At 39.7% G+C, this 24,075-nt stretch overlaps 1 protein-coding gene across 3 annotated transcripts in view; it reads right to left on the bottom strand.

Annotated features, from left to right (window-relative positions):
• Positions 1-23,767, bottom strand: part of UBE2U (ubiquitin conjugating enzyme E2 U) — a 56,036-nt gene extending 32,269 nt beyond the window's left edge. For 2 of the 3 annotated variants that reach the window (XM_070486467.1, XM_070486468.1), the window contains exons 1-6: positions 23,159-23,767; positions 21,602-21,683; positions 20,505-20,597; positions 16,355-16,452; positions 8,618-8,738; positions 351-399 (exon numbers count right to left, since the gene is read on the bottom strand). In XM_070486467.1, coding sequence (XP_070342568.1) covers positions 351-399; positions 8,618-8,738; positions 16,355-16,452; positions 20,505-20,597; positions 21,602-21,683; positions 23,159-23,323 — 608 coding nt within the window. In that variant the 5' untranslated portion in view covers positions 23,324-23,767. The remainder of the gene's footprint in view (positions 1-350; positions 400-8,617; positions 8,739-16,354; positions 16,453-20,504; positions 20,598-21,601; positions 21,684-23,158) is intronic. The other variant, XM_014855339.3, reaches the window with a different exon arrangement.
• Positions 23,768-24,075: the final 308 nt, after the last annotated feature.

Genomic DNA, 24,075 nt, shown 5'->3' with positions numbered 1-24,075 from the left:
AGCATCTTATCTTCTAAATTGCTTGGAGTTTTGCAATCTAGAATGGTTTGTGCTCATTATGTTGACTACACATTTTTTCCTTTTCAACCATAAAAAATAAAAATTAAAAGAGTAGGCAAGTTCATAGAGTTACTTTCAATTTTAATTCAATAGTCTAGAAAGAATTCAATAATTATCCACATTCTTCCTGAGAATAATATTTTAGAAAGCCATTGTAAGAGGAAAAGATATCTACTTCCTTTTCTAAGTAAAAAAAATGAAAATTCAATTATGATAGAAAATATAAACAGTTTAAACCAATAGTCCTTTTAGTAAATAAATCAACATAGAATTGTATAAGGAAAACTTACCTGATAAATTTATCTGGGTCTTTACGTAACTCAGGATAGTCATCTTTCACTGTAAAGAAAAATATGAAAGGATTCTGGTTTACGTGGAAGATTGAATATATGGCTTTATGTGTACTCTTTCCAAAGCTTCAACAAAATGGTAATAAAAGGGGGAAAATAAGGTATAAAACCTCAAGGGGAGCAAAAGAAAGACGGCGAGAAAATTTTTCAAGACAGAAAGCAGACGTCAAGTGATAACTGTCTTAGCAGGACATAGAAATTTGAAACCTAACTACATGATGAGGGGAGGGTGATAAAAAGCAAGAGGATGTACACTTCCGAACTTGGGGAACAATTCAGGAACTGGAGGTACCAGACACCTCTGAAGGGCGAGAGGGAGAGCACACACGCCTAAGACTTACACCCTCATCCTGCTCGGCCAGACGACCAGCACTGCCCAGGCAGCAGGGAGGATGTCTCATCTCTGGAGAAACTGAGTCAGAGAGTCAGGCCTGGAAGACACTAGGCTCAAAGGAGAACCAGAGTACAGTAAGGGACTGACAGCAGGGGAGAAATCAAATAAACCATACTGAATAGATAAGATTCTTACTCTCTCCCCTTTCCAGCTCTGAGAGCATAAGCAGCTACCATCTCTCTCCAGGCTCAAGATTGAAGGATTCATCTCAGGAGAAACAGCCACGCCTGACCAACAGTATGGCCAGGTCCTCACCCAACAACCCTGTAATGAAACAAAACCATCCACTAGTCCAGGCTTTTCAGAGACTGGTTTCCATTCACCATGTGTCCATCAGTGGACACTCAAGGTCACTACACATTTGAGTAAAGTCAGTACCACGAATGATAACAACCAAAACAAAGAAACAGGCAGAAAAATAGAAAATAGAGCCTACTTTTCTGGATATCTTCCAGAATATAGAACAAACACAAAGAGACAGATAGTAGGAGAAAATAGATTTTTAAAAACTAGAAGATCAGATCAGTAGATCTCACATCCAAATCTTTGGCTATCTAGAAGAGGAAATGGAGGGGAAAATAATTATAAGAGAGATCACTTAAAAAAATTTCCAGAACTAAAGGATTAGAATTTGAGATTTAAACAGCTTATTGAATGCTCTACATGATGAACGGGGAGGGGAAAATCCCAAAAACACTACACCAAGAAACAGTACCAAGAAATTTAAGATCATTGGGAATAAAGAAAAGATTTTAAAAGCTTGCAGAAAGAAAACACAGCACACGTGAAGAATCGGACATCTGAATGAAATCAGATTTCTCAAGAGCAACTCTAGAAACTAGAAGGTATTAGGGTCCTTACAATTCTGAGAGAAAATTATTTCCAAACTGAAATTGAACCAAAGTGTGAACATGTGAGAGTGAAATAAATACATTTTTAGGCCCGCAGAGTCATAAACGCTGTAGCTCTCACCTACGAGGAAGCTCCGAGATGTGCTCCAACCAAATGAAGGCGCAAACCAACCAAGAGGAAGACGGGGGAGGGAGCAGGAGCTCCAGGCCCAGAGGCAGGCAGGAGGCTCACCCGGGTACCACGAGAGAACGCCAGTCCAGACTGAAGGAGGATGGGCGGAGGGGGCCACTGGAAGCAAGTCTGAAAGGGGAAAGGCCACCGACTGAGGGCTGGGAGTCCTTCCACACCTTCGTCAGAAAGTTGAGGGGAAAATTAGATGGCAGATATTACGACAAAAAACCAAAAAAGCAAAACAACAACAACAAAAGAGGGAATGAAAAATCAGGCCATTGGGACAAAAAAAGAAAAATAATCATTCATGGCTCATCTATGATGAATATTTACTAACTTGTAGTAACGTACCCAAACTATATTGGAGGATGCAGAGAGAAAAATGTGGGTGGAAATGGCAGTATAAAAGCTAAATCATAAAAAAAAAAAGCTAAATACTTATATTTCAGAAGAAGCCTGTAAGTAATATCTAAAGCTGAAAAGCCCAGAAATGTCAGTACAGAATAAACTTAGAAATATAGTGGTAAATTCCAGAATAAACAGCTAAATGTACTGCAAATTGTTGCTGCCTTGGTGGGGCAGGGGTTGGGGGGTACACAGCGATGGACGGTGTGCCTTCAAAGTCTGCTATCTTTCATTAAAAACCAATTTGCATTATTTGTCTTTTAAAGCTATGAACATATATTTCTTTGATGGAAAATAAATACTTAACATTTTTAGTTAAAATAAGGAACTTAGAGACGTTGCTAAAAAGTTACTGGACTATTTGGTGCAATGAAACACAAAGAGGAAGAAAGAAGCCTGCAACCCCAGCAGAGAGATCCACACACAGCATCCTGGTGACTCCAGTTTTCCACATCTCACGACACTCCTGTAACAACACAGGAGTCATCAGCCACAGAACCGGGTCTGGAGGATGCTGCTGAAGCCCATGGTCTTTAGCGAGCAAGCTGGGCTACCGGACGAAATTTCCTTTTCCCCTGACATCCGGAAGGGGAAAAGGTATTCCTACGCTCAACAGAAACCAGTACTCCCTCTAAAAGGAAGAGAAACCCAAACCTGGAACCCTATGAGACGTCACCTGCTTCAACTGTAGAAACAATTTTCTTTAAAATTGTTCTATTTCTATGAGGATTTGAAAACAACAACAGTGAACGAATTGGGAGCTTTCACTGGAGAAGAACCAAATGCTTACCACCACCTCTTCCTAACCTCGAGCAGAATGGGATGTATTTGCACAGTTATCAGGTTTTTAGAAAGGATATAATGCAAATTAGTATTATAATCTCCCTAATATTTCTATAATTCTTCTCTATTCTTGTATAATGACTCTCATAATATTTGTCGTTACTATATTATAGTCAGTTTAGATAAGTATCTGAAACTTATTAGAATAATTCTCCTTTAACAAAAGCTACAGGAGTACATCTGGCTAAGGGAAAAAATATTACTTCAGGCTTGGCTACCATTACTTGTTTTTACTATTTTCATCTTTTTGTATTTTCTTTCAACCAAAGATTTTTTAAATTATCTGAACCCTATGTTTTGAAATATCAAAACAAATATGATAGAAGATAAGCATGATTTGACCATATAACCACATAGAAATAAAAATTCACTAGGACAAACTGGAAATAAACAAGGACATGTGAGCTCACATGAAATCCCTTTGTAACAAATTAGAATCTAGGGGGCAAAACAGTTGTTATGTGTTGTCTCCTTCCAGACCTTTCCTCCGCCTTCCTCCAAGTCTTCATAAATGAACGGAAGTATAACTGGGAAGGTCCTTGTCCAACTCCCGACACCGGGCAAGAAGCTCTTGGACCACAGCCCTGACAAACAGCCATTCCACTCTGCTAAATGAACCTGGTTCTATAGAAGCATCTCTCTAGTGACGGGGGCTGACCACTTGCCAACATGGCCTTGTCCGTTCTTAAGCAACTTGAATCGTTAGAAAAGCCTTCCTCGTGTTTGGCCACCTGGGGCCTGGGTGGACTTTACCATCAGGGATGCTGCAGGTACATTTCACGGCATTTGCTTCTGGGAAAGATTGGTTAGGCATCCAACTGACTATAGAATTTATTGTCTGAACTGGAACACAGAGTGAGAGAGGGTACCAGAAATAATTACAGCAGGACTGCGCCAGGCAGTCTGGTGTACCTGAGCATCCTAACATAAGCAAGGGAGACGGGGCCACAGGGAGAAGAGGCTGCCAGGATACAGGAAGGTCTTTGAGACCTCCGCCAACTGGGCCTGAGCGCAGAGCTTGGTGCGTTCTTGTCGACGCACCAAGGCAAAGGCCTAGCTGTTCGGGCAAAGTACAGACATCAGGGAAAGTTTAGGGAATGAGAGGCATTTGCAAGTCTGCATACCAAGTACCAGATTTAGGCTTAGGATAAAAAAATTAATTCCAGACCACTGATTATGAGGAAGAAGTCCCTAATATATTCACGGTATGTTCTGGCACAAGGCAGGGCCAGGCCTGCCTCCTCTGGGCTTCAGTGGCTGCCACCCAACAGGCTGGGAAGCTGTGACTGACTTGTAGCTTCCACATTAGTTCTACTTCAGTTTTTTGGAGCAACCTGGAAGTGATTTCCCTTTTCTAGGGGAAATCCCTTCAAATATTTGCAAACAGCTTTTACAACTGCCTTTTATCTTTTCTTCCATTAGCTAAACATATATAGTTTATTCAGCCACAGGAGACGTGATGCTCCAGAGCGAAGGTGAAGGGTTTCCAGACGCGGGCGCAGCAAACCAGAGCAGGTAAAACCATAGAATGCCCCGTGCTCAGCAGAAGGGCACATGAAGCTCGCGATCAAACAGCTCCCCAAGAAGTGTGTCACAGAATCAAGTTCTGCTATCAAGTCAGCTCTGTTCCATTCTGTACTTGGAAATTTTAATTCTTTGATCCCAAATGAATGACTTTATGTTCATCTCACTCAACTCAAGAGGCACAGGGAGGTGGGACTGCCCGGGCTGAAGTGCTGGCTCTGCACTGGCTCCCTGTGGCCTCGGGCTAGTCTGTCATCACTGACCCTTGGCTTCCTAGCTGAGGAAGAGGCTGAGGATCAGACGGACGGACATGTGTGAAAGCACTTTGTAAGCTAGGAAGTCAAATCAGGGTCTAAGTTCATGTGTATTTTTTCATTCGTTCAATATATACATATTTATTCACTCCCTACAGCCAGACACGACTCTGATGGGCACTGAGGCTACAGGTCTAGCTTATAATTAATGCTGACAGAGATGAAATAATTAGCCGCCTCTTGAGTTTCTCATTTATACACTTGACTGTCTGCTCCAGCTTTGTGTTATCTAAAAATGTGACAATACTTCCTCCTACGCACTTTCTGAATCTTCTTATTAACATATTAACACATAGGAGAGAAGATCCTTGTAGCATTCTAGCAGAGACCTGTTTCAGGTGTTACTGGTAATCAATTCTCATTGGATGCAGTCTTTCACAGGCATCCACAAGGTAGCAAACAACCGTCTAATTTAGAGTGAACGGGTTTCTGCACTTCCTCATTTCCCCCCAGAGCAGCTGTCCCTGCTGGACCACGATACTCTTTCCCCGTGAAGCCGCAGGAAATCTTTCTCTTCGTGGTCCCTATGCTACCACTCCCAGTCTGGCCGAGATGGCAAACAAGCTGATAGCTGTTCACCATCTTGGATTTCCACACATGTGACCAACACGAAGAAGATAGTGAAAACCTGCCACAGCACTATGTGCTTTGTTGCTCATTTGCGGGGTGATGTGGCAACTGGAGCAGCTTTTCTGTCTGGTGTGATGGTCAAGTCAGAGAACTGGAAGGAGAGAAGGAGGACGTCTATCTGACGGGAGGACAAAAGAAAGGGCCAACTTCTCTTCTCATCCTTTCTCTCTGCAGGGCAAACACAAAACCTACTGCCCAGAATAAGTTACTATAGAAAATTCTTTAAAATCAGTTTTTAAATTTCCATTCACTAGAATATGGACATAGCTTTGATATAGAATATTTCTGTATAAAGATGGCACTGTAGGGCTCGATGAAGGTTAAGTGGTAGGTATCATTCATTCATTCTACAAACATTTACTGAGTAGAGGATGCAGAAGTGGATGCTACTGTATTCTGGTGGGTCAGACATGTGATCAGAGTGGAGCAGTGCAACTCCTGTGTGTATAAACAAGCCTCAGAACCGTCAGAGAATGTTTGAGGAACTCTGAAAATCATGACATGTTTGAAGATATTGAAAAAGATGGCTGATCAACACCACCTGATTTGCGTCAGACCCAGGAGCCCTGTGGAGGAGCACTTGAACTTGGTCAGAATGAGACAGAACTAGCTAATGGACTGGCATGTCCCAGAAGGAGACTGGAAAAAGAGACAATGGATGTCTGAGAGAAAAAGCACACGGGAGGTCAGTTTGGCAGAGTGAGTCTGGACAGCAAGTCCTGCTGACTGGAGAGGTATGACACCAGCTACTACACAAGGCTGCTGGGCATGCTGGAAGGAGGAGGAGCAGACTCCAAACGGAAGAGCTAAGTCAGTAAGGGCCCAAACTCCACTTGTGGCAAACCCTCCTGGGCATAAGTAGTCAATGGCATCGCTCTTCTAACTGCAGAGAGGGACGGGGCAATGGAGGGATGGAGCTGAGTCATACAGAGGTCACTGGCAGGATGAGAGCAAACCAACGGCATCAGAAAAACACTGGGCAATAGAGCAGAAAGACTGAAGAGCCTCAGGTGCCATTCCCACCCGGACTCTTAGAAGGAATATCTGGGGGGACTCTCTAGAAAAAAAATGCTGAACATTTTCCTAATCAAGAGGAGAGGAGTCCCAGATCAGTAAGATCTGAGGTGCTGCAGGTGAAGTAAGAGAAAAATCCATTATAGCTCAAAGAGGTAAAATTAAATATCATATTTCATTGTTCACAGAAATAGAACAAAGTATCCTAAAATTCACATAGGGCAACAAAAGACTCTGAACAGTTAAAGCAATCCTGAGAAAAAAGAACAAAGCTGGAGGCATCACAATCTCAGACCTCAAGATATGCTACAGAGCTATAGTAACCAAAACAGCATGGTACTGGCACAAAAACAGACACACAGATCAATGGAACAGAACCGAAAGCCCAGAATTAAAACTACAACTCTATGGTCAGCTAAGCTTCAACAAAGGATCCAACAACGTACAATGGAGAAAGGAAAGTCTCTTCAATAAATGGTGTTGGGAAAACTGGACAGCCACATGCAAAAGAATGAAAGTAGACCAGTATCTTTCACCATACACAAAAATTAACTCAAAATGGATCACAGACTTGAAGGTAAGACCTGAAACCATAAAACTTCTAGAAGAAAATAGAGGTAGTACATATTTGGACATCAGTCTTAGAAGCATATTTTTGAATACCATGCCTACTCGGGCAAGGGAGACAAAAGAAAAAATAAATAAATGGGACTTCATCAGACTAAAGAGCTTCTGCAAGGCAAAGGAAAGCAGGATCAAAACAAAAAGACAACCCACTAACTGGGAGAAAATATTTGCAAATCATATATCTGAGATGGGGTTAATCTCCATAATATATAAAGAACTCACACAACTGAACAACAACAACAAAAAACAACCCAGTCAAAAAATGGGCAGACTATATGAACAGACATTTCTCCAAAGAAGATATACAGATGGCCAATAGGCACATGAAAAGATGTTCAACATCACTGATCATCAGGGACATACAAATCAAAACTACACTAAGAAATCACCTTACACCTGTTAGAATGGCTATAATCACCAAGACAAAACATAACAAATGTTGGAGAGGATGTGGAGAAAACGGAACCCTCATATACTGTTGGTGGGAATGCAAACTGATGCAGCCACTATGGAAAACGGTATGGAGATTTCTCAAAAAGTTAAAAATAGAAATACCATATGACCCAGCTATCCCACTACTGGGTATTTATCCAAATAACTTGAAATCAACAACAAAGAGATTTATGCACCCCTATGTTCATTGCAGCATTATTCACAATAGCCAAGAAGTGGAAGCAACCCAAATGCCCATTGACTGATGATTGGCTAAAGAAGATGTGGTGCGTGTATATATATATATATATATATATATATATATATATATATATATATATACATACAATGGAATACTACTCAGCCATAAGAAAAGGCAAAATTGTCCCATTTGCAACAACACGGATGGACCTTTAGGGTATTAGGTTAAGCGAAATAAGCTAGACTGAGAAAGACAAACACTGTATGATTTCACTCATATGTGGAAGATAAACAAACACAAGGACAAAGAGAGCAGTTCAGCGGTTATGGGGGGAAGCTGATTGGGGGGTGAGCACAAAGGGTGAAGGGGCTCACTTATACGGTGACTGACAAATAATAATGTACAACTGAAATTTCACAGTGTTGTAAACTATTATGACCTCAATGAAAAGAAACCCTAAAATATATAATGGAAAAAACCCACAAAAAACCACGATGGATTTTGAAAAAAATATATATATCTCGCATCTTTATGATAAGTAGACTAGTTTCAATTGGCACCGTCTATCCACATAACCACAATATTCAAAGATACTAAGCTTTTGATCTTTGATAACCTTTAAAAAAGGGTCACACTGACTGGTTCTGGAAAGAGGCAGACAGGAGAGATCTTAGCACAATTCCACTGCTGAAACGGATACAGAAAACATTCCCTTATAGAAGGGGATTTGCTAGATTACTCATTTGCTATAAATGTTTAATCAATAACTGGCAAATAACAATCAATAGGCACTTCTTACATTGTACTGGCTGGTCGAAAAGTCTTAGAACTATCAGGCTGTACATATGTTCATTTTTAATCAGAATTTGGGCCGCTTCCAAATTCACTGGGTTTTCTAGCACTGGGTTAGAGAGCATGACCTGAAGGAAAACAAACGGAACACACAGTTTTTAAAGTAAACTTTTTTCTTGGAGCAAAAAGACAGATCAATACATACAACATTCAAGAGGCATTAATTAAATGCCTACAATATCTGCCTGGAGATGGATCCAGAGGCGCATCGGGCATGGTCCCTGCTCTCAAGACTCTTCATCTATTTTTTACTGTTCGTTCATGAGCCAAACATAAGGATCAAAACAAGCTACAAATTCCTTCTTGTAACTTACTTCTTCCTATCCCATAAATTTAAATTGAATGTATGTGTAAAGGAACTAAACATTCAGAAACAGTTCCATTAAAAAATAAAACCTTACATTTTTAACATAAGATCATATTTAGGTCACGGATAAACAAACACATGTATTAACACACATCTGTACAATTTAACATCCCTCCAGATCATCGAATGATTAATTTGGTATCTGTAGTAATATTCTATTGCTGCTGTAACAAATTACCACACATTTAGCAGCTTAAAATAACACAGATTTGTTCTCTCACATTTGCACATGTGGGAAGTCTGGGGTGGTTGGGCTGTTTTCTCTTCCTGATTTAACAAGACTGAAATCAAGGTGTTGGCCGGCTGGGCTCTTATCAGAGGCTCTGGGAGAATCTGCTCCCCAGATCATTGAGGTTGTTTGTGAGCTGAATTTAGTCCCTTGCAATCGTAGGACTGAGGTCCTGCTTCTTTGCTGGCTGTTACCTGGGGGCTCCCCTCAGCTCCAAGAGGTCTCTTGTGGGTCTTTACACTTGGACTCATACATCTCAGAGGCAGTAAAGGTGTGAAAAATCCTCTCACGTTTGGAATCTCTCTGATGCCCGCACCTGTCACCTCTCTCCTCCTTCTTCCACCGTATTTCTCTGAGTGACCTGCTGCCTCCCTCTTTTCTTAGTAAGGGCTCGTGTGGTTCCTTTGGGCCCTACCCGCTGCATAATTTAGGAGAACCTACCTATTTTAAGGTCAGCTGATTACTAACCATAATTCGCTCACAAAGTCCCTTCAGAGCAGTACCTAGATTAGTGTCTGATGGATTAAGCAGAGGAGTTACTGGGGGGACATCTTTAAAATTCTGCATACCACAGCATCTATGAATCTGGACAAAAGAGGTGACCAGTAGTAACCAAAACTACTTAGTGCTGCTGGACCATGATCTTGTTTATCTGTACCTCACAATTAATATTAGCCCAAATTGAAAATATTTATTCAATAATTCAATATTTTGAATATTATAACATGCAAGCTATATAATAAAATATAGCTAAAATAATAACTACCAGAATACTTAAGTGTAGATGCAGGTCAAAGTGGATAATTGTGGTTTAAGAGTCATGGAAATGATGGCAATCTTTCACTACTGAAAGCAATAATCTGACATCTGATATTTCAAAAGCAACAAGAATTTTCCGCTGTTATTTGAGTTTTCCTGTTTGGAAAACCCATTTGAGCTATATTTCCAAGAATATTACAATTGCTTAAATAAGGATTCAGTGTGGATTGCACTATACCCTTCAAAGTGGGTGGGAAGCAGATGAAACTCATCTTTAAGAGCGAGTTCTGGTCTTTGGCTAGAGAGAGAATCTTTCTCAGAGATGCACAGCTGGTAAAGTTTATTCAATAGTCTTCGTATTGACACTGTGTCTGCGACCTTTTCATATAATGTGTACACAAGCTACTGACTGTACTTAATGATTTTTAAGAACTGGAATATGAGGAATATATTAAAATGTATAAATCAGTCACCCTGCTAAAATAGTAAAAAGTCCAGATTTTAAATTAGCCATATGATTGTATGAAATAATATAAGAGGCTCTCCAGAGGATAAGTACAAAAATTTGAAGCATCAGTAAACTAGAACAGTAGGTATATTTTATAACATCTAGTTAGTTAAAGCCCATGATTTGTAATTCATTCTATGGGTGGGTGCTGATATTTACTTTTGCATTCTACATGGAAGTGAAAGTGTTCGAATAAGTTAAGATTGTAAAAATTTTAGGAGGAGACGATTAGTATATTTAGATTTTAAAATATTTTAAACACCATTTCAAGTACCACTCCCTTGAATGACAATGTGATAATTATAAATGTGTCTCATTTGTTAGTCAAAAGGAAGTAGTCAGAAATTATGGTCTATACTTGTACTGTCTATTACAGAAGGTTTTAGCCAAAAGTGGCAATTTAAATTAACTAAAATTAAATAAAATGGGAGAGTGACATCAGCATCACAGTGGAGTGAGCTCTTCCCTTAGTCTCTCCCCCCTAACATACAATGAAAAAGACATTCATAAACTGACAGAAGACATTCACACAACACAACAGACGTCTGAGAGTCCCACGCAGCCATACTTCTGAAGTTGGAGGTGCTGGATCCCCCAGGAGGCAGTGGAAAGAGGTAAGGGGATCTCCCCTCCCTCCTGAATGGCAGTGATCTAGAATGCGGGACCTTGTGCTGTGGCCGGCACATGACTCTGAGACAAGAGGGAGGAAAGGGCAGCTCTCTGCAGGAATGCCTTCAATCAAGGAATTGCCTCCCAGCCTGTGGGAATGCTCCACATGGAGGAGGCTAAGTAACTGCAGGGCTGCCTTCACCAAGCCGAGCAGCCCAGGAGGGCAGACAGTGAGTGCAGAGTGGGAGCCCCCGCCAGGATTGTGCATGTGAAAGAAAGCACCCCTTGCCCCACCTGGTGCACCAGCTCGGCTGGTAGGCCAGAGCAAGAGACCCCCACCAGTGCGCCAGCACATACATGTGTAAAGTAATGGCAGCCAGTGGGAAAACACAGATGGGTCCTGTTGGCATAGCTTCCAATGGACAGGCACAATTGCCAAAGATTGTCGTAGGCTCAGAATAAACAGCTCCTGCCCCCCCCCCACCCCCAATGGCAGCAGGTGAAATCTCTGACCAGATACTACAACTATGCAATGGCACAGGTCCACCCCATCAAATAGCGTGAAGAGGTATATTAACACTCCAGAGAAGAAGGAAAATGACAAGTACCCAGAAATCAATCCTGAAGTCACAGAAATTTACAATCTAAATGACAGAGAATTCAAAATAGTTAAAATAAAGAAACTCAATGAGTTACAAGAAAACTCAGAAATACAGTTCAATGGAAGCATGAATAAAATTAATAACACAGGGAATTCTTCACAAAAGAGATTGAAATTTAAAAAAATCAGAAATGTAGGAGATAAAAAATACAATGAATGAAATATAGAAAAATCTGGAATCCTTAAATAGCACAGCTGATATTATGGAGGACAGATTTAGTAATTCAGAGGACAGAAATACAGAAAAGCTTCAGATGGAGGAGGAGAGAGAAATAAGACTAAAAAGAAATGAAGATATATCCAACTCAATTAGGAAATGCAACATAAGGATTACAGGTATTCCAGAGGGAGAAGAGAGGGAAGACAGGAACAGAAAGCTTGTTCAAAGAAACAATAGCTGAGAACATCCCAAACCTGAAGAAGGAGCTGGAATTACATGTAAAAGAAGCTAATAAAACTCCTAATTACATCAATGTAAAAAGATCTTCTCCAAGGCATATATTAGTAAAAGTGGCAAAAGTCAATGACAAAGAAAAAATATGAAGGGCAGCAAGGCAGAAGAAAATAACCTACAAAGGAACCCCTATCAGGCTTTCAGCAGATTTCTCAGTAGAAAGCTTACTGGCTAGGAGAGAGTGGAATGATATATTCAAAATTCTGAAAGACAAAAAATTCCAGCCAAGAATACTCTATCCAGTGAAACAATCCTTTAGATACAATGGAGAAATAAAAACTTTCCCAGATAAACACAAGCTGAGGAAGTTCATCAGCACAAGACACCCCCTAAAAGAAATTATCAAGAAGTTCCACGATAAATAGGGAGACAAAATCAGAAAATTGCAGCTCTCTATGAGAACAAGTTAGCAAACACTTTATTATAATATTAAAGATAAAGGGAAGGAAAACCTTAATAACTATAATCACTTCATTTCAGCCACAGACTCACAACACAAAACGGCTAAGTTGTGACAACAATAACTCAGACAGGGAAGAGCAAAGGGATGGAAACTGCTTAGAGTAAGGAAATAAGAGGCTATCAGAAAATGGATTATCTCATTTGTGAGATCTTTTACACAAACCTCACAATAACTACCAAACAAAAAATCAGAACAGAGACATAAATGATAAAGAGAAAACTGAGAAAACCATCATAGAAACTGACCAAACTGAAATGGCAGTCAGAAACACATGGGAAGAGAAACAAGGGAAATATAGAACAACTGGAAAACAAGAGATAAAATGGCAGCATTAATCCCTCATATATCAATAATCACTCTAAATGTAAATCGACTGAATTCTCCAATCAAAAGACACAGAGTGGCTGGATGGATTAAAAAACAAGACTCATCAATATGCTGCCTCCAGGAAATACGCCTCAGCTCTAAAGACCAACACAGGCTCAGAGTGAAAGGATGGAAACAATACGTGAAGCTAATGGCAAACAAAAGAAAGCAGGTGTTGCCATACTTATATCAGACAGAGTAGACTTCAAGACAAGACGGGTAAAGAGAGACAAAGAGGATCAGTATATAATGATAAAAGGGACACTCCACCAAGAAGACATTTCTAAATATATATGCACCTAACACAGGAGCATGAAAGTACATAAAGCAACCATTAACAGACCTAAAAGGAGAAATTGACAGCAACACAGTAATAGCAGGGGACCTCAACACACCACTCACATCAACAGATAGATCACTCAACAGAAAGTAAACAAGGAAATAGTGGGATTAAATGAAAAACTAGACCAGATGGACTTAATAGATATATACAGAACACTTCATCCAAAAACAGCAGAATACACATTCTTCTCAAGTGCACATGGAACATTCTCAAAGATAGACCATATGTTGGGAAACAAGGCAAGCCTCAGTAAATTTAAGAAGATTGAAATCATATCAAGCATCTTTTCTAACCATAATGGAATGAAACTAGAAATCAACTGCAAGAAAAAAGCTGGGAAAGCGACAAATATGTGGAGACTAAACAGCATGCTACTGAACAACCAATGGATCAGTGAAGAAATTAAAGGACAAATCAAAAAATATCTGGAGACAAAAGAAAATGAAAACACACCATACCAACTCATACGGAATGCAGCAAAAGCAGTCCTAAGATGGAAATTCATAGCAATACAGGCTCACCTTAACAAACAAGAAAAATCTCAAATAAGCAATCTTAAAGTATACCTAACAGAACTAGAAAAAGAAGAACAAAGCCCAAAGTCAGCAGAAGATGGGAAACAATAAAAATTATGGCAGAAATAAATGAAATAGAAACCAAAAAAAAAAACAGTAGAAAGGATTCATGAAACTAAGAGCTGGTTCTTTGAGAAGATAAGCAAAAGTGACAAACCCTTAGTCAGACTCACAAAGGAAAAAAGAGAGAAGGCTCAAGTAAATAAAATTAGAAATGAAAGAGGAGAAACTACAACTGATACCACAGAAATACAAAGAGTTTTAAGAGAATACTATGAAAAACTATATGCTAACAAATTGGACAATTTAGAAGAAACAGATAAATTTTAGACTGATAAGCCAGACAAAGACAAACACTGCATGATTTCACTCATATGTGGAGGATAAGCAAACACACGTACAAAGAGAACAGATTAGTGGTTACCAGAGGAGAAGGGGGTTGGGGAGTGGGCATAAGGAGTAAAGGGGCGCATTTATATAGTGACTGACAAATAATAATGTACAACTGAAATTTCACAATTTTATAAACTAGCATGACCTCAAGAAAAGAAAATTAAATTAAAGAACTAAATAAAATGAAAAACTCAGTTCCTCAGTTACACTAGCCACATTTCAAGTGCTCAGTAGCCGCAGGTGACTGGTGGCGGCCATATTGGATAGCTTTTATTGACTTCTTTTCTTGGACCACTTGTGGGTCTAAGTACTTTCCATCTATTACTTCATTTAATCCTCGCAAGTGCCATGAGGTAGCTACTAACAGCCCCATCTTACTAAGGAAGGAATTGAGGCATTGAGAAGAGAAGAAAGTTGTCCAACAGCACAAAGGTGTTAAATGGCAGAATCAGGCTGTGAAGCCAAGCAAACTGATCTCAGAGCTCCAGACTGACCTCCTATTACATGGTTCTGCATTTCACTCTGGCTTGCCCTCACTCACGACATTTTGGGAACTTTCAGTTTCTCCCTTCTTAAGGCAGATCCTACTTTAGGTGCATGAGGTAGGAACGTGACTCGGTTCAGAGGAACCCAAAGAGCCACTCGGATATCTGCATACCATGCGCCCTCGCCGCCTTCAAGTCTCTGCTCAAACGTCGCTCCCAGCACAGGGCCTGGCACAGGTACATGCTTGATACTTATTTGCAGAATGAATGAATGAATGAATGAATTGAACATTGAATCCTTTCAAAAGATTAAATTTCACTCAGTATACTAAGGTGACTAGATAGAAAAGTAAGCATTGTTTTATTCTATTTTAAAAATAAGAAATGGAATTTGCGTTACAATTCTATTACTGAGAAAATGCAATTAAGCCAGAAGGCTTTATTCTCCAAGTATTCCAGATAATCAAAATTTAATAGTTTATCTCTGGACATTATTAATGATGAGTGGGTTCTTGTAGAAAATTGCTGAGCTGCATCTAAGTGGTCAAAGCAAGTGCCACTGAAATCATTTACTTCGGCATCAGATAAGAAAGAAGGCTCTTTGGGGCTGGTCCCATGGCCAAGTGGTTAAGCTGGCATGTTCCACTTCGGCGGCCCAGGGTTTCGCTGGTTTGGATGAGGACATGGCACCGCTCATCAGGCCATGCTGAGTCAGCGTCCCACACAGCAGAACCAGAGGCACTCACAACCAAAGTATACAACTATGTATGGGGGTCTTTGGGGAGACAAAGAAGAAGAAAAGGAAAAAAAGGATTGGCAACAGATGTTAGCTCAGTTGCCAATCTTAAAAAAAAAAAAAGGAAAGAGGGCTCTTTGAGGGTGAGGAATAACGCAACACTGAGGCGGGCTCCTAAGGACCACGGAACGGGAGGTAAAGGGGACATTCTCGGAACAGGTATCCGTCTGAGGGGAGAAGAAAATCCCAGGTTTGACCATTCACTGGGTTTGATATGGAGGCTTATAAAAGAACAAGCAGCTGGCATCATCAGAACAAAGGACAAAGCCGAACATTTTAAGTCGTAGTCACTGCATCCCCTTTCTGCGGAAGGCAAGGCTCCTGATGAGGAAAGATGGGAGAGGCCTGCTCAGTATTATGAAGGGAAGTCAGGAGCCAAGAGGAAACTTAAGACTCCGTTTCTAAAGCTGAAACCATCCAAACAGCTCCCTTCTTCTTTTATAAAATACGTATTCTGTGGTTGTGAAGGGCCTTAAATATTAATTTCACTTTAAAAATAATAGTCTTTATAATTCGACATCCATTTTATAGACTTGATGCAGAAATGCTATTGATTTAAATAAACTGTTTCAAGTCCTTTAAACATTTAAAAAAGCAGTGGACATTTTAGTCCTATATTTGAATAATTGGGGTAACTAAAATGATTAAAGAGAGCATTATATTAATCTGTTCTTACCTGGAGGGTAAGTAGGATGCTGCTCAATGTATAGCTTGTACTCCACTTATCAGGATTGTCCAAAAAGTCTATACAGGGCCGGCCAGTATATAGGTCTACTGCATTAAAATAATACATTAACATTGATACGTATAATACAACTATCATTTAAAACTTATAAACATCAAAATATCATAGGCAAAATTAGAAAACAAACAACAAAGCAGGAAAATTATTTGCAGAGAATATGCCAGACAGTTAATACAGGGCAGCCGTAAAGAGTATGGACTTTGGTGTCAGACACACACAGATTTGAACATTGGCTCCCCCACTTATCAGCTATGTGATGCTGAGCAATTAACTTTACCTCTTCAGGTCTCACTTTCTTAATATGTGAACTGAGTTACGATTAAAGTACCCATGTTCACTGTAAAGAATTAGTAAAATAAAGTACTTAATAGAGTACCTGGCATATAGTGAATCCTCAAAAAATGATAGGTATCATTATTAATAATACTTTTATTAACATGTAAATAATGTTTATAAATGAATAAGAAAAACACATACTCTGATAGAAAAATCTTGCAATAAAAAAGGTAAGAACTGAGAAGAAAATCTTGAAAAGGTAAAAAGAGGGATCTTAGACTTAGTAGATTACATTGTATTATAAAACCACAATAATTATAACAGCATAGAGGGACAGAAGATTAGACAGAGTAAACAATGTAACAAGAGAATTTTGAAACAAATCATAGTATGTATTAACATTGTTGTATGTTAAAAGTGAAATTGTGACTCAGTGGTGAAAGAAAAGATTGCCAACAAACGCTATAAAAACTGTTGCGATCTACTCATTGCATCTCAGTGCCTACTCTCCCTTTCTCCCATTTCTTCTCTCTGTGATGAGAAACACTCTGCCTGCCTCCAACCCCATCCTCCCTCGAGGTTTCCGGTGAGTACATGGGAGCTGGGATCACTCTTACCAGCCTCCCCTCCAGCAAGATGTGCCCATGTGACTAAGTTTCAACCATGAGTGTGCAATGTGTGGATCACATTTTCTTAAGGAAGCTGTTTTGCCCTTCTCTCTCTCTCCCCCTCCCCACTGGCTAAAAAGGTGACAGAGTAAATGCCTTAGATCCAGAAATGGAAGCCACACACTGAGGATGGCAAAACCTCCCTGCCGGCTTTGTTCTGTTCTATATGGATTGGAAAGATATGCAGAAGCTGGCCAACACAATCAAATCAATATTTGGGAAGAAAAAAGAATAGAGTTAGACGCGAAAAATAAAATTATAGAATTTAAGAAGAATATTAAAATGATTGTGTTCTGGAGAAGGATCATCTAAGCTTAAAGATAAATGCAAAAATCTCAAAGGACAAGACTAATAAACATGACTATACAAAAATTTAAAAATCCCAGACAAAAAAGAATTAAAAATTAGTAACAAGTGACAGGAAATATTTGTGACATCTAGGACAATGTGATAACATTGTTAATAAGTCTGACAATTCACAAAACAAGAAACATAATCAACAGATGAGAAAAAACGTTTAACTCACAAGTATTCAAAGAAGTATATATTGAAATAAGAAAATTCTTATCAAGTTTGGAAAAAAAATTTCTCCAAAGTTTCTATGCCCAGAATTGGAGAGCGCGAGAGCGTTCAGAACTTCATATCCGCTTACTGGTGGGGTGTAAATAACGCCCCTGAAAGGCAGTTGGGCTTATGCGTCTATAGACTTAGAACTGTACACAGACATCCTTTGGAGTTTGGCGGCTAATAAATAACACACCTCTCTTCCCAAGTTCAAATATGATGAGATAGACCAAGGTGATGAAAGACGAAAGGAGAAAACATCAATTTTAGTTAAGACTGAAATGGTAAATGCACTTGACCAATGGCTTTAATTGGACTCCACAAAAGTCCCTCTGGTTTGAACGCTACCCTCAACCTAAAGCCTGCCCGAGTGTCCTGCCTGGAGAGGCAGGGACCATACCATCCCAAGCTCTGGCAGGTTGGAAGGAAAGTGCTGAGGAAGTGCCTGCCCAGAGGGCTAGAGGGAAGGAAGACCATCGAGTCTTCCCATGCTTTTCTCTCCTACAGACAGATGCTCTCTCTACTCTGCGGAGAGGGACGGATGAGGACTGAGGGAGAAGAATCCCCTCTCTGCTATATTTAATCCATAATTCTGCCGCTACTGATTTATTTTAAGCAAATAATGGCAAATGTACACAATTTTGTACTATAAATTTGTTTATCCTTTAAAAATAGGTCTTAATTACAAAAGTGATAAAGTACTTGAAATAAATTACATAAAAGTATATAAAATAAAAGATGAATGCTCCCATGTCTACTAATGACCCTTTCAGAGTTATTACCAGCTGGAGGGCACAAATATACATACACACATATGTGTGTGTGTGTGTGTCTGAGTGTGTGCATGGCCTTTGTTTTTCCATTAAGTTGAATTATATTTTACATTTTGCTCTTCAAAGGGTTTTTTTATTTAACAGCAAGTTGTCAACATATTTCTGGACATATTTATTTTAAAAAATTTGAACACCAACTCACCTGCCAAGTAATGAAGAGTCTAGGGGTATGGCCATGACCATAAAGTCTGGCCTTGGCAGAGCTTTCTTGCTCTGTTTAAAAGCAGTACATATAGATGTAGGACATTTTACTTAAAAATTTCTATATTAAGGGACATTGAGCTTATTTCCCTTGTATTTATTTCCAGCATTGTTAATGGCAGCAAATAGTTTTAAATATTAAACATAGTCTCGCACACCTGTGCTAGTATTTCTATGGAATAATTTATAAATTATTATTATAGACTTAGGGCTATTTGCATTTTATATCTGACTAGAAATTGTCAAATTGCTTCCCAAAAAGGTCACACTAAGGTCATCATTATGTCAGAGAACCCGTGTCTGCCCACACCTACTAAAACTGCATATTATTTTTAACATTTTGTAAATGTAAGTGATGAACCACAATTTTTGTTTCTTTGTTTGTTTAGTGAGGAAGATTTGCCCTGAGCTAACATCTGTTGCCAATCTTCCTCTTTTTTCGATTGAGGAAGATTAGCCCTGAGCTAATATCTGTGCCAATCTTCCTCTATTTTGTATGTGGGATGCTGACCCAGCATGGCTTGATGAGTGGTGTAGGTCCATGCCCGGGATCCAAACCCCCGAACCTGGGTTGCTGAAGCAAAGTGCACCAGACCTAACCACCACACCACAGGGCCAGACCACAATTTTTTTGTTTTAATATGCATTTATTTTCTTACTAGTGAGGTGGAACTTTTTAATGTTTATTTTTCTTATTTTATGTTATTTTTGTTTCTTCTATTAAGTGGTTTTTTATGGCCTCTGTCCATTTTTTTATTGCTTTATGTTTTCTTATTGATTCACATGTGCTCTTTACATGTTATAGATATTATCTTTCATACATTGCAGATAGTTTCCCTTAGTTTGCAAAAGTAAATGTATTTTGTCTCTGTTTATAATATTGCTGGCTGTGAAGAAGTTGTAAAAAGTTTATGTAGTTTAATGTGACATGCTTTTCCCATAGTTTCTTGGTTTTATCGTATTTAGAAAGGCCTTCCTACCAAGGCCATAAAAAATTCGATTAGATTTTGCTCTTTTTGCATTTAAAAGTTTTAAATTTTTGATCCCTCAGGAATTCATTTTATGTATAACTTGAAGTACCAATCTGACCTATTTTTTTCTAAAATGTTAATTTGTCAGTGCATCATTTTTTATAATAATAAAAAATTGAGACCCAACTAAAATATTGAACAACACAGGAATGGTTAAGTTTATCATTCATTCATTAAAAGTGATCTTTTGGAAGTGTTTTAATAATGCAGAAATAAACTAATTATGTAATTTTCCTTAAAAAGCTAGCCACAAAACTATATGTAATACCTCCACGATGTAGAACAAATACATACATAGAAAAAAGGAGATAAATTTAGTTAAATGTTGAGAATAACGTCTCTTTGAATTAGGACTCCAGGTGACAATTTTTTTCTACTTTCCCCCATAGGCACACGTACTTTTAGAATCATAACAAAGTTGTTAAAAACAAACATTATTAAAAACTAATGAGGACAAAGGATAATAAGGACAGAGCCCCTGATGATAAAAAACTCATTTGGTCCTTACCATTTGGATGAAAAGGAATTGTTCTAAATTTCACAGTTGGAGGGACAAAATTGTACTCCGGTGTAAAATTTATCGTTAGTTGGAAGGGTAATCCTACGAAGTAGAAATGAACATTTGTATTAAAGTGTCATATTTACTGATTAACTGAAGTCTCTTCCTACAGATTAGCTTCCCCATGGTCCCTAGAGTCTTATTTGTAGGTAAACTGAATCGTAGGGTGCATAGACCCTTGAGATAGTATAACAGACGCTCGCAGTCTAATTCCACTATGTTTCAGCCTGTTTCCCACCAGTTCTCCATCCACTAACTCCATCCGCCTACACCCACCCCTTCACTGTACATCTCAAAGGGACTGAACTCACTGTTACAGAGCCCTCTCTTGTCTCTACACCTCTGCCGTGCTGTTCTCTCTCCCTGAATTTCCTTCCCCTCCTTCTAAACCTGGCAAGCTCTTCTGCGTTCTTTAGGACTCACCTCAGATGTGACTCCCTTGGGAAGGCAGTCCTGACTCTCAAAGGCAACATTAACTAACCACTGCCTTCTCGGCATTCTGTTCAAAATCCAGAACAGCTCACGTGACATTTTACTGTAACTATCCACTTCCATGTTTTTCTCCTCTGCCTCACTCAACAAATCTATCTTGTTAATCCACGATTTAAAGATTGCATAGTCATTACAGTTTAGAGTGGCTCAGTCTTCCGGAGAATTTGATTTATGGAAATTTGGTGGAAAATCATAGAGAAAAAAATGAGGGATAATTGTGGGATTTTGATGCCCATAGGAATTTTGATAGCTATTTTCTGATTTCATGGAAGACTGTTAGGTGATATTCTCAATTCATATATACTTCATTGTGTCTGCTTCTTTAAAATGTAATAACATTAAGATTTGGCATAAAGGAAAATTCAAACCTAAAATTTCCATCTATGTTGACAAATGGCAAAAAAAATTAAGCCATATAATGAAAAACTGACATGTGAAAACTTTTAGAATTCCAGAAAATGTATATAATACAATCTTACTATAGGCACAAAGAAGATAGGTTAATAATGGTATAAAGATTTGTTTTTAAGTAGATCAGTTTTGAAAACACAAACCGTGCCAAATGGTATTCTGCAGACCTTCAATTTCAGCTTCCCATTCCAACAGATCTTCACTTACAGGAAAGGCAGCAATACCCTTTAATTTAAAAAAAAATCAAAGCAGAAAAAAGGATTAAATATTTACTGCAGATTTGAAAATCACATATTAGGTTATGATGAATTCCAAAAACTCTACATTTTCTTTTCCTGATAAATTGATTTATTTGTTGATTTGGGGAGGTATTATATATTGCCTTAGGACACAGACGGTAAAGTAGATTCCACGAAACACGCAACAGTAAATTTAAAATAAATTGTAAGCATGGAAGTCACAAGTGGGGCAGGAAGGTCAAGACTGGGATGTGTGGCTTACGTAAGTCAGTCGCCAATTTCAGATTCAAATTAGAAAAGAAGGAGGTAGTTGGAAAGCATGGGTTTCTTCAAAACTTTAAAAAATCCTGTGAATGCTATGTGGAAGGCATGAAGTAAGAACATTTTCATTAAGAAAAACGCAACACCAACACTACGCTTGTATGTAAAAGTAAATGTTTCCTCTACTTGAGGTATTGTCCCAATGCCAAGAGACAAGAACGTACTTCATAGAAAACCTCATCGATTACGCTGAGGGATACACTCAGATACACTCAATAAATATTTCTGAGCAACCACACCGTTATTAAGTATGTTAGGTGCTAGTCTGTATAAACATTATAATATATTCTATTATCCACATTCTCTATATTTACACATCCTTTCTCCCTTCGTTGAATTCTCTTTCAACAGAGAACCTTGAAGGTCAGGCACAGCGGAAACAAGATCAAATGTGCGGTTCTTGTCTCAGGGACGTTTGTTGTCGGACTCAATAATTGCTCCCAGCATCTCCAGCGAGGCTGAACTGCACTGGACCACACTGGAAGCAACCGTTGGGAACAATCTACACCCTCCTTCTATGGACAATTTTCTTCTGTTTTTTCTCTTGGGTACTCCCTTCCCCTTGCTCTTCCATTTTTATTCTCCATACTGTATGAGATGTCGGCCTGTGGTACCTGTGGACACTGACAACCTCATTAGTGGCATTCGGGGCAAGGTCTTCCTCTGTGTTAAAATGATAAGGGAAAGGGATTTCTGTTTTACATGTGACAGCCGTTGGCAAAAAGTGCATAGATGGCATGTAGTAGGACCAAGACTGAAGAGCACAGAGGATGGACTCCTGGGGCCAAATATTTACTGAACTTCTCTCTGAGCTTTGGGTTCACGGAAGGTATAGCAAAACACGACTTACGTTATAGTACTGGGCTTAATGTGTAACCCTGAACTATTAGTGCCTTACTGCGTGACAGATCCAGATATTCGAGGCTTAAATATACAAAAATGACTCAGCACAATGTGCTCAATATTGTTACCTATTATTATGAAATAGATTGTTATAGTGAAATGCATTTGTTAAATAACAGTACTGCAGTGACAAACTACGTGTAACTAAAGTACGCCTTATAGAATAAACATGGATTCAACGGATTTTCAGAAATCTGTACCCCGATGAAACACGTCCCTCAGGTCCCCACTACTGACCGGATAATTGTTCTCCTTCAACTCCAGGAAGTCTTTCTCCAGCAAGAAGTAGGCTCTGCAGTGCATGATAAGGCAGCAGAGGATCTGTCCCCACGCTCCACGGGGTGACTCTGAGGCAGGCGTCTGAGGTTTAGGGGTCACCCTCCACACCCAGGCAACTGACATAAGTTACTGGCTTCCTAGAGCTCCAGAACGCGGGGTGCTCCCAGGATGAGTGGCTTCTACGTCGGGCATACAACGGTGACTTTCTTTTCTCCTCTGACTCCACTAAACGAGGACTTCCAGGAGGAAAACGTGGACGCCTTCTCGACCGCGGCGTGCCGCTGCAGGGCCAGTCCACAGCCCAGCCCGGCCTTATCAAGGCGCACCTGGCTGAGCACCTGGGAGCCCCGTGTTGCCTGCGCGCGCCGCAGCCCCAGCCCGGGATGTCCCGGCCTCGCAGGTGTAGCCGCGGCCCGCTTAGCTGGAGGACGCAAATCGGTTGCCAAGCAACAGGATCCCGCGGGAAAAGAGAGAGAAGGAGGTGGGAGCTTGGCCTCCCCTCATCCAATCAGCGACAGGGGGAGGGCCCCTGGAAACCTCGGCAGCCAATCGTCCATCGGCTTCACTTTGAAAGCCCAATGAGAGATCCGTTGTCAAGGCAACACCCTCCCTCCCCGCTCGCTCAGCCCGCCAACGTGGACTCTACGCAACTAGCGTAAAGGGTCGGGGTAAAGTGCCAGGATCGGCCTGTACGTCACAGGAGCCTTCTTTGAAGTCCCTCTCGGAAATGATCCTTCGTTTTTCTTTGACTATCAGAAACTCTCAGATAATAAGTGACCAGCAGATACAGGGCTGCGCTTATTAATAATCGCTTACGTGGTAAATCCCATTCATGACACGTTCGCCTGCATTGTGATGTCATCGACTCCTGCAGT

The sequence above is a fragment of the Equus asinus genome, chromosome 16 (assembly GCF_041296235.1).
Source record: "Equus asinus isolate D_3611 breed Donkey chromosome 16, EquAss-T2T_v2, whole genome shotgun sequence".
NCBI classification, from domain to species: domain Eukaryota; kingdom Metazoa; phylum Chordata; class Mammalia; order Perissodactyla; family Equidae; genus Equus; species Equus asinus.
The sequence above is the reverse complement of the archived record's forward strand: the minus strand, read 5'-3'. Positions and strand labels throughout refer to the sequence as shown.